The sequence below is a fragment of the Panicum virgatum genome, chromosome 4N (assembly GCF_016808335.1).
Source record: "Panicum virgatum strain AP13 chromosome 4N, P.virgatum_v5, whole genome shotgun sequence".
In the NCBI taxonomy this organism is placed as follows: domain Eukaryota; kingdom Viridiplantae; phylum Streptophyta; class Magnoliopsida; order Poales; family Poaceae; genus Panicum; species Panicum virgatum.
In genome coordinates, this window is record NC_053148.1 from 21086664 (window position 1) to 21097641 (window position 10978).

Consider the following 10978-nt stretch of genomic DNA (forward strand, 5'->3'; position numbering starts at 1 on the left):
TATGTCAATAGAGTTTAAAAATAGACGACTCGTGTGTGCTTACCTGGACCCACATACGTGCCTATGAACACGTCACCCAACCTCTCGTCCACCACCTCAATATACTCTTTCAGTGTGGAAACATTTGTTCCAAAGAAAGACTGCAGCTCCTGTTTCATAGTCTGGTAGGTCATCACGACTTCGCACATGTTCGGCTTCTTGTCCTGATCAGCGAAGCGAAGGAACTTGTATACTGGTTGAACCGTGTCGATGATATATTTCATTGCATCCCACCACTCCATACTTGAAAAACTTGCATGAGTAAATCTACCATCTTCGGTATTCGTCCATTTGCTGTGTTGGAACTCAGTAGATGCTATCCACTGCATGAAACGATCATGTTTCCGATAGATGCTCTCTAGGAACATGTATTTGGTTCCAAACCGAGTGGCATTCCACTTGACCAACTCACCACCGATTGCGTTCCTCATCATTGTATTCAACTGACCATGATTGTGTAACCAATTTGAAATTCGCTTGCACTGCTTGATCAGAACACCATGTTCAGGCCTTCGAGCTATATCCTTCAACATCAAATTGACGGTGTGTGCTAGACAAGGTGTCCAAGCTATGTGGTCATACACGTCACTTAGTAGTTCTTTGCATGCTTTTTTGTAGTTCGAGCCGTTGTCGGTGACTACGTGCACGACATTCTCCGGTCCAATCTCTTCCACCACCTTTCAAATCTCCTGCAATGGAAGACAGATTGTTTAGTAACATGACAAAACATATACAATGTGAATGGAACATGTTTAGGGACTACCTTGAACAAATATGCAGCATCTTGAGTTCTTCCAGTCGCATCAATAGACTTATGGAACCACATGACCCCATTGCAATATATCAAAAAGTTGATGACACTCATCCTCGTCGGACCAGTCTATGAATCACACATCAACATGACGCCAAATAACTGCCAGTCTTTCTGAAACTTTACGTACCTCGTCTTCAAGTCTTTCTCATTCTGATCAAGGTACTTGCCATCAATATCCCGTCCAGTGGGTGATGCGATACCTTCACCTGCAACCATATAAAAATCATGAGATACAAGAATGTAAGCTCATAGGTATCATTGCAATGAAAGAAAACTTACCCCACTTCTGTGTCTCCCTGACCGCGCTGATAAAGTATGGATTGCCAGCCTGTCTTCCAGGTACTCCTACAATATGGAAAAACTTTGACCAAGCTTTACCAATAGCTTCCTTTGCGTTCTTACCCTTCTGCGTCCAGGAGACTGTATCAATCCTTGGTTGCGTCATTCCTCTTCTTCCACCAGCTGCCAAGTTATAGTCCTCCACCACAGGACTCTCCCTCTGCGAAGTGTACCTTCAAAACATCCTCTGCATAACATTCCCTCTCGTCGAACCACTACCCCCTCCACGCTCATATGCACCTCCTCTCTGTTCCACCCCCCGTCGGAACTCTGCTTCCGCTCTCGATACATCCATGGCACGCTGCATCTGAGCCTCCTCATCTTCTTCATCAGCGGGATAGTTTCCCTCCGCTGCAGCCTTCTCCCGTCTCAACCTCTCTCGGGCCCGGTCAGCAGTTGCCTTCTTTGCCCTATCCAACTCACACTGAAAGAAGTCCCGCACATCAGGTGGCACATTCCTGCAATGGACCACCTCTACCCCGCGCCCAGCCAAATGTTGTTTCAATCTAGTCGCACCATCTCCTCCTTTCTGCGTACGACAATAGTTACATCGTCATCCGGGATAAAGATTTTCACCGTGTTCCCATACAACATCTCTGCTTGCCATTGTCTATCTACATACATGCACAACAAAAATATATCATCTAATATTCTAACTCCTACCTAAGTCATAGTGTCAAAAATCATCTAATACACCTAAATCAAATCTACCTAAAACCTACTACATAGTGCAAAAAATCATGTAATACAAATAAATCTTCCCTAAATTCTAAATATACCTAAGTCATACACCTAAATCCTGAAACAAAACATCTAAATACACCTAAATCCTAGGAAAAAAAACTTACCTGACCGCGGCTTACCGCCGCTAGTTGGCGGTTTACCACCTCTCCGGGCCGGTAAACCGGCCTCCCCGGGCGGCTAACCGGTCGGGACCGGTAGATCTGCTACCGGTCCGGCTTACCGGTGGAGGAGACCGGTTAGCCGAGCTCCGTGGGCGGCTAGCCGGTGACGGGCGGTGGACGGCGATTTCTGGCGGCGGACAGGAGTCAATGAGGGGGGAGCGGATGAGGGAGGCACGACTGAGGCTTCTGGTCCTCAGACGCGAGGTTAAATGCACGCTGCCGCGCGATGGGCCTTAATTGGCCGCCGCTTTTTTCTATTTCTTTTTTATTTAACTTATAAATTCCGCAAACCATACTAAATGAATGAATTTTTTAGAAAATTTGACACCATTAGATTTGTCGCACCTTGAAGTATTTTTAGGAATTTTTTGGGAATGTTTCATTTTTTTCAATTCAAATTTAAAATTTGAATTTGGACCGGTTTCATACCGGACCAAACCGGAACCGGGCCGGACCGGTTCCCACCTGTTTGGTGAACCTTGATCTTGTCTCGCTATGATTATTGAGCAATATATGATACTGTGCTTTCAACAGTAGACGATGTTTCCGTCGACGGTTCGTCAATCTTAAATATTTACCGATACAATCTTCAAAGATGCTCATAGAGGTATAGGGCTAGAGTTTGCGTTCGTATGTTATTAGGGGTGAGTGTGTGTGCATTGGTAGTGTTTATATGTATATATTGTACCCGTATTATTTGAGTTGGTGTTACTCTTTCTTTTTAGGGATTAATTAATTGTCTAGAGGCAAATATGTTATTTTTCTCAAGAAATTGGTTATAAAAAATGTAAAGGTAACATGATGTATTCATTGTAAGCAAAACTGTAAATACAGAAAAGCTCAAGAGTAATATCTATCTGGGCTGGACTGGCGTATTATTTTGATTCCTCAAAGAAAGATAGACTGGCCATTTAAGATTACAAAAGAGGAAGGACAGTGATCTTTATTTCAAATATATGTCATTCTGTATAATTCATTCATACTTTTTTACAGCGAGCTCGAGCTCCCGTCCCGTCTAACTTATAAAGCTCAGGCCCTAGAGTAACTGAGTAGCTCGAAAACCTTGAGCTTTTCTTCATTCTTTAGAGCAGGTATTATGGTCGGCGTGGAGCCGGCTGGCTCCAATGTAGAGCAGGAGAGAGAGTACGAGTAGGCGGCTCGCAAAACGCTCGCTGCGGCCGGCGGAGACGCGATGCGCGTGCTAGTATTGATTGAGTTGTGGGGCCCACCACCATCCCGTGCGTCTCCCAGTCAGCACGCAGCCAGCAGCCGGTGAAACCTATTAGTCTTGCTCTTACAAGTAGTTTTTTTTTTGCGAGATCCTTACAAGTAAAACCTCTCTAAATGTCGATAATAAATAAGAACTCCACGCCTCACATTCCCCTGCCACCAAATTGTAGTACCAGACGCTCTTAAAGAATGTGACAACCACAATTCCATGCTGAATTCCGAATTCACCCATCAAAATCGAAGGACATCACGAACGACGGCTAGTGAGGAGCCGCTACCGGCCGGCCGGGCCGGTACGTAGGCACGCTAACGAACGCCCATCCGTACGTCCTCCTCGTCTCGTCAACTCACAACGGCTTGCACGCTAGCTACTCCGATCCAGTTTCTCAAACGCCGATCTCGCCGCCGGCTGGCCGGCCCGCCCGGACAAGTACGAAACCGCGACGGACCAAGCGAGGACGGGCGGCCGGGAGAGGCCACCCATTCGGAGAGACGCTCGCGCGCCTGCAACCAACGGCGGCATCGTTGTCACCTGGTGACGTCGTGCTCGTACAAGCAGACTGCAGGCCGCGTGTGGCGTGAGTGTCAAAGTTGCGGACCACCACGCTCTCAGGGCGCACGCTCCGATCGAGAGCTGGTGTGCCGCGTGGTGGGTGCTGCTACTAATGCGCGCTGTCAGTGTCGGCTCAAGGTAATTAAGGGAATACTTAAGTGTGCTGGCCTAACCTAGTATTAGTACTACTATACTACTGCATACTGCAGTGCTCTGCATTGGGTGCGTTCATACTGCTTTTTTTTTACCAAACACAATACAGACCAAGATGTTCCTATACACTCACCTACGCTCACGCGTATGTGACCCTCTATGAGCAGATTGAGCTGGTAATTTATCAAGATTGATGAGGTCACCATATACATTTTACTGTCGATTGGCACGTCGTCTAACATTAAAAGATAAATTCTGGTTAAATTCTCAAATAAATTTTAAAAAATGCAAGCATCCATATCGTATCGAGTCGAGAACCCGAATCCTACCCGTTGTTCATGCTGTTTTCCAAACGATACTGTTTGCAGGAATTGACCTCGCCACCAGTTGATGCTATCTCCAGGACACTGATTGATGATACTTGATACCCATTTTGCCCTCGCGTGCACTGTGCAGAAGGTTCCGTTTCATTGCACAAAGATGAATCTAAGGGGTCCAACTCAGGTCTTGAGAAAATGTGCTAAACTTCCATCGTGATGGCAAGGTCGTTAACAGATTTTTCTTTTGATTCCGGAGTAAGAATTTGGCAAAAGAAAAGGAGATCAAATGATTTTCCACCGAACAAATTATGTACTCTAAATTTGTGATGTGTTCAAGAAGTGGGCCCAACAAAATCTGGGCCGTTCACATAGATACTGTGATTCACCACAAATCGCGCTAATTCCTATAGAAAGAAAAATAGGTTGGGCTACTGGGAATATTTGACGAGGCCAGGCTAAACTGGGCTTTCAAATTACCTAGTGGTGGTGCTTTGCTTTAGGTTGTGGACTCTCTCGCATGCCAATATCATGGCTATATGGATCAAAGTGAAGATAGAATTAGGGCAAGAACAATGGTAATGTGTTTCCAAAGACCTGCTTCACCTAATAGCTGGCTGCTCCCTGAAGAGAACACTTGTAGCTTATATTTCTATTAACAAAGGTAGGTGGTCCAAATCCATTTTCTAAGACTATAGGTTTTTATTACTAAAGTTTATCATCATATGTTGTCTTTTCTATGAAATCTATGTGGGCTAGATCTTAGACTATACGTGGTCTATATGGTTGGATGTAATTTGATATGGTGCAAAATGTAAAAATTAGCATTTGAGTATATCTTTTAGAACAGTTATCTTATCACCGTACCGAATAGAGCATGGTGATCAGTTGAATTGCATAATCCGGGTCAAAATTTCGCTTCCTCTTAATAAAATAGATACGGTCACAAAAAAAAATTATCCACCACTACTCACTACTACAAAATCTTAACCGAAGCGGGCAAAAATAATTAACCGAGGTGGTTTTCGCAACCGCCTCGGGTGAAAGGTCATGGTAAATGACCTATTTTCTGAGGTGATTTTGCTACTCGCCTCGGTTAATCAAATAAAAGAAAAAAAGAAAAAGCCCGCCGAGCCCATCATGAGCCCACCGCGCCCATCACAAGCCCATCCGCCGCCGCCCGCCCGCTGCCTCCGGGGCACTACTGCCCCACCACGCATTGCGTCCCGCCCCGCCGCCCGCCCGCCACTACGCCGCCGCCGGATCTGAGCAAGAGAGGGGCACGCTGTAGGGCAGGGGAGGGCGCGACTTAGGGCTGGGGAGGGTGCGGCGTCGGGCAGAAGAGAGGGGCACGAGGTCAGGCTGAAGAAGGGGAGAAGTGAGTGAAACACTAACTCCCTCTGGTATATATACGAACCCGGTAGTGGGCTGAGATACGGGCTTTTGGTGGGCCTTGGAAATATTAATCGAGGAAGGTTGGGATAAGAGTTCTGCACGCGTAAATTGGAGTATTTTAATGAACTTTCAGAGACGGTTATTTTACAACCGCCTCCGTAAATCGATTAACCAAGTTGGTTGATCGTGATCGCCTCGGTAAATAAAAAGAGAAAATTACTTGGAAGGCCCTAGACAAAATAGTTGTTCCTTCTATGGCCCTGGAAAAATAAAAGTTCCTTATACGACCTCCATTCTATTTTCTATATCTTGTATGACCCTACCGTTAATTCCGTTAGCAACTTCCATTATCATCAGACGTCCACCGTTGCTCTGTGCCTTCCGCGCTCGCTCTGCTCTGCCTCACAGGTTCATCCCCGTATCACCCGCCAACTCCCCCGGTCAGCAGAGTTCAAAAAAAAATTCCTCCGGTCAGCTTCAACACGCACGCCCTCTGCCGCCCCGCCGGCCGCGCCGCTCGCCGCACCGGCCGCTCCTGCTCTCCCCGGGTTGGGCCTTCCAGGAGCTCGCAGCCCCCCATGGACGACCCAGGCGCCGCCGACCCCGCCGCGTGCCACCACCTCTCGCCGCAGCCGGTCACCAGACCACAGCCGCCAGTGCCGCGCGCGCTCCCCGGACCCGCTCGACCTGGCCTCCGCCGCGGCCGCCGGGTACCGCCGCCTCTCACCCTCGCTTCACCCGTCGGCGCACCCGCAGGCAGCGCGCATCCCGTCGCCCTAGGGCGCCCAGATCCCCGCGCCGAGGTCGCCGCATCACGTGCGCTCCCTCTCCCAGCCACAGCTCTTCTTCTCGCTCGACTCGCTCCCCGTCAATCCGGCGTCCGGCCGGCGTCAGGCTGGCGAAGAAGTGCGGCCGGCTGTGGTCGGCGTAGTTGATGAAGATGGAACGCACCACGTGCGGCAGGAGGTGCGGGAGGAGCAGCTATCGCTCGTCGACAAGGCCGCGCCATGCCTGGCGGACGCAGCGCGACACCACGAGGCTGCACGCCGGGAGCAGGCCCAGACGGCAACGAGCACGTCATCTGGGAGAGCAACGTCGGCGGGCAGTCCAGCGGACATCGTGCCCAGCGGACATCAACCGGGTGCCCGGCGTTCGGCACGGACAAGTACTGCTGCCGCGGGCGGTTCGCGTCGTCGGCGACATGCTGGCCGAGCGGGTACTGGGGGCTGTTCAAGGCGCAGCGCCCGCAGGCCTACAGCTACGCCTACGACGGGAGCAGCACCTTCACCTGCAACGACGGCGTGGACTACCAGGTCACCTTCTGCCCGAGCTCCGGGATGAGTTATGAGCCACACCGTGAGCAACGGTGGACGTCTAGTGCTAACGGAGTTAACGGTAGGGTCATACAAGGTATAGAAAATAGAATGGGGTCATATAAGGAACTTTTATTTTTTTTTCAGGGCCATAGAAGGAACAGCTATTTTGTCTAGGGTCTTCCAAGGAATTTTCTCAAATAAAAATTATCCGCCTAGGTTAATCTGAGGCATTAACCGAGGCGGTTCAAAATCATGCCCGCCTCCGAGGACCTTTTGAATGGTCGCGGTAAATTATTTTTTGTAGTAGTGACTAGAACTCCCCAATTTCCCTGGAGGTTAAATTTCTAGGCGAAGAGAGAAAAATAGTAAGGAAACAATTTCTCTACAGATGTTTTCTAGGGACACATTTCCTAGCGACCAACTTAACGGGAAAGGCGGGTGTGGCCTGCGGTGCTGACAGAAAACCACAGGGGATGGATGTTACCCTACAAAATCGTTTGTAGGGTAAGTTGCTGATATGGCACACTGTATCCTATGTGGAGGTAGTTTCCCTATGATTTTGGTTCTGTAGGGAAGTTACTGACACCGCATATTGCAACTTTTTTGTGAGCATTTAATTTAGATTCATGCATAGGTTTAAATTCAAATCAAATTATATTTGAATTCAAATTTGAAATATGAACAGTAACTAAGAATCAATTCGCATACAGGAGCATCCATTTAACCACAAATTTTTATCACAGCAGTAGAAGGATGGATGGTTTTCAAATATTAACTATATTCGTTGTTGCAAGAAAAGAGACCTTTAACAAAGGAAACAAGTTCAATTTACTCCACTCAACCTCGCAGTCCCACTGAGCTTCTGTTTAAATTCACTGTGTTTCTGCAGAAGTGGAAGGTTCTGCTGCGGGGTAAAGATGGATGCCAGGTCCAAGCCTGGGCTGACCAAGTAAAGAAGTGGCTGGAGAGTTTCATTTGATGGTTTCTTTCTTTGTTTTCGCCTGCTGCGTTCAGACTGAAGCGTTTTCTTGCTTGTTGTTCTCCTGCGGTGTGGAGACTCTGTAGGCGGTCTGCAATGTGGAGACTCTGTAGGCGGTCAGGAGAGTGTTCTGTTTTGTTCTGAGGCCTGCGTGCCTGCTCGTGTTTTGTTCCTGCTCTTAAGCTGGTAACCCCAGCGTGATCTTTGTATCGTTACTCGTTATTTGCTTTCTATAAAAGCAGGGTGAACCCTTTTTCAAAAAAAAAACTATAGTCAAAGTCTTGATAACCCCCTAGACTATAACTTAATTCAATTTATCCCCCTAAATTATTTTGTTTAGTTAATTTTACCTCTTAATATTATTTGTCTTTTTTATTTCTCCATACAAAAGTTGAACTTTAATTTTTAATTTTGTAGGGTAGTAGTGGACATCATAATACATATTTAAAAAATATTATAATTTTCTTTGTTAGTTTTCATATAATTTTAAACTCCAATGATTAATTTATTATTAAATATCCAAACCTATCAAAATAAATAATAAAAAATAATAATATATTTTTTCTAACATAAAATTATGTTAGGGGGTAATTTGAACCAAAGGTTATAGTTTGGGGGTAAAATGAGCCAAACATTTGTAGTTTATGAGGTTATGCAGATTTTAGATATAGTTGAGGGGAGTAATTTAGACTTTTTCTTCAACAAATGTTTAATCATAAACTACACACAACATAGTTCCAAAATAAACAACCACAGATGTTGTTCCTTTAGGTGATAAACCTTTACTACTACAGAACAGACCTTTGATCCAGGCCATTTGCCCCGGCTGCCTTTGGACCCGGGATCAAAGATGACTTTTGTCCCGAGTCCAACGGCTAGCCGGGCCAGCGGGGGACAGGGGCCTTTTGTCCCGGTTAGAGGTACCAACTGGGACAAAAGGGGGGGCCTTTGGTCCCGGTTGGTGCCTCCAACCGGGACAAATCTCATTGGCCCCCTTATCCACCCCCCTCGCGCTCGAGCCATTCAGTTCACTTGTTCTTGCTGTTCTTGGCTCGGCAGAGGGGAGTTCTTGCTCATTTGCTCACCACATTTGTGAAGATCTTTGATTCCCCCATCCATCCATCGGCGCTAAAGGTTTGGGGCTTGTTTCTCTCTTCTTTAATTGCTTGTGTAGCTCATTTCATACTTTAGAAATAGAGAAAATGTGTAGCTCATTTCTTGCACATTTATATTGCATATGTAGATGTGATTTACTTATTTTAGTTGATCCAAAGGAGTGTAGTATATTTGTTTTAGTTGATCCAAAGTGCTGATGTGATTTTACTCGTATAAATGGCTATATATTATAAATGAGTGTAGTATATTTTTTATTTTTAGATTGAGATGAGTATATGGATAGTAGAAATTTTTAGAATGAGTGTAGACACTTCATGTGATTTACTTGCATATATGACCATATCGTGGATAGTTGATTTTCTTGTAATGAATTATTGAAAGGAGTATAATATAATTTTTTTTATTATGAATGGATTATTTTGACACTCTAGTGATGTATTTATTCAGGCTCATATTGAAATCATCTAAAAGCTAAAAAAATCTTTATTTTGAAACAAGTATACGTCATTAATCTCCATCTAACGGTGATGGCACTACCATTCGGGGATACACGGTGCGCTATAAGGACGTCGCCAATCGGCTGGTCGCAACATCAGCACTTCCGATTGATGCGAACGCAGCATTTGGCGCAGTCAGCGTGACCGTTGTTGCACTGAGAGTATATCAATGAGCACGCTGCCTGTGCCAAGTGTTGCGTTCCTATCAACCGTAAATATTGGTGTTACCAATCGGGACCAAAAGGGTCCTTTTTTGTCCCGGTTGCCAGACCCGGGACAAAAGGACCCCACTTTTGTCCCGGCCTGGCAGTCTCGGTTGGGAAATCGGGACAAAAGGGGGTTTTCGACTGGGACAAATTAAGATTTTTGTAGTAGTGCTTGTTGTAACCCTCATGACATGAATTGCTTACTCAAGCAAAACATGCAACAAGCAATAGCCCCTTCCAGTCATATCTAGGCTACAACCAAGACAGTTCCAAAAGAATCAATCCCGACAACAGTGACTTCAATACATTGGTGGTGCACCGAAGAGAAATTTACCTTTAATTTTGCTTGTGATTAATTATGTAATTCCCGGTGTGGTGGCTAGACTATGCATGTGACCTAGATCTCTGTTCTTTAGGAGATAATGATTGGTACGAAGCAGCTGTTGCAAAAAGCTAGAGTGCTGTTGTGGTGTCTTTGCGGTTGATGTGTCAGCTAACTACATTGTTTTTTTTTTATTTCTTGTTGCTTTCTTAGGTCTTTGGCGAATAACAATGCAAAAGGGGTAACATTGTAAGGGAAGTTCAGTTTCTCCTGTTTGGTGTAGTCGTTCTGCTTCTTCTGCTATGGTTATAATCGATGTGATATCAATGGGATGGTATGTTCTAAAAAAACTAGAGTGCTATTGTTGTACTCCCTCCGTTCTGAATTGTATGTCGTTTTAACAAATCAAGATGTGTAATTTTTGCTATGCATCTAGATATAGTGTTTATCTAAATGCATAGTAAAATATTATGTATTTTGTTTTGCCAAAACAATCTACAATATGGAATGGAGAGATAGTTGTCAAGAAAAATAAAAATGTGGCTCTCTGACAATCGTGTGATGGTTGGTTCTGTGTGGTTATGCTTTTCTGTGATTGTTGATGCCTGTTTTTATATCTTTTTACTGAAACGAAACAAGATATCGGGGTGAGACATTTGCCGTGGATTTGTTTTTCTGATGAACTTTGTCTGCTTTCAACTGCCTTTGCCACTGCTCCTTCGACTTCAATTCGGCAGTATGTACCGTTGCATTTTGTATCAAATTTTGTATTCTTTCAAAAAACAATATTGATTTTG

The 10978-nt window shown here is 45.4% G+C and overlaps 1 protein-coding gene across 1 annotated transcript; it reads left to right on the plus strand.

The window, feature by feature from the left end:
* Window positions 1-6752: 6752 nt before the first annotated feature.
* LOC120669228 (thaumatin-like protein 1) lies at window positions 6753-7976 on the plus strand. Its single transcript, XM_039949012.1, has 2 exons — window positions 6753-7101; window positions 7951-7976. The coding sequence occupies exons 1-2, from the start codon at window positions 6753-6755 to the stop codon at window positions 7974-7976; spliced, it is 375 nt and encodes a 124-aa protein (XP_039804946.1).
* Window positions 7977-10978: the final 3002 nt, after the last annotated feature.

What these genes read in the sequence shown, in the direction of transcription:
- LOC120669228 (XM_039949012.1), top strand. Translation starts at nt 6,753, where the DNA reads ATGCCTGGCGGACGCAGCGCGACACCACGAGGCTGCACGCCGGGAGCA. An exon ending in GATGAGTTATGAGCCACACC is followed by an intron (nt 7,102 to 7,950) that starts GTGAGCAACGGT and finishes GTGTTTCTGCAG; the next exon opens with AAGTGGAAGGTTCTGCTGCG.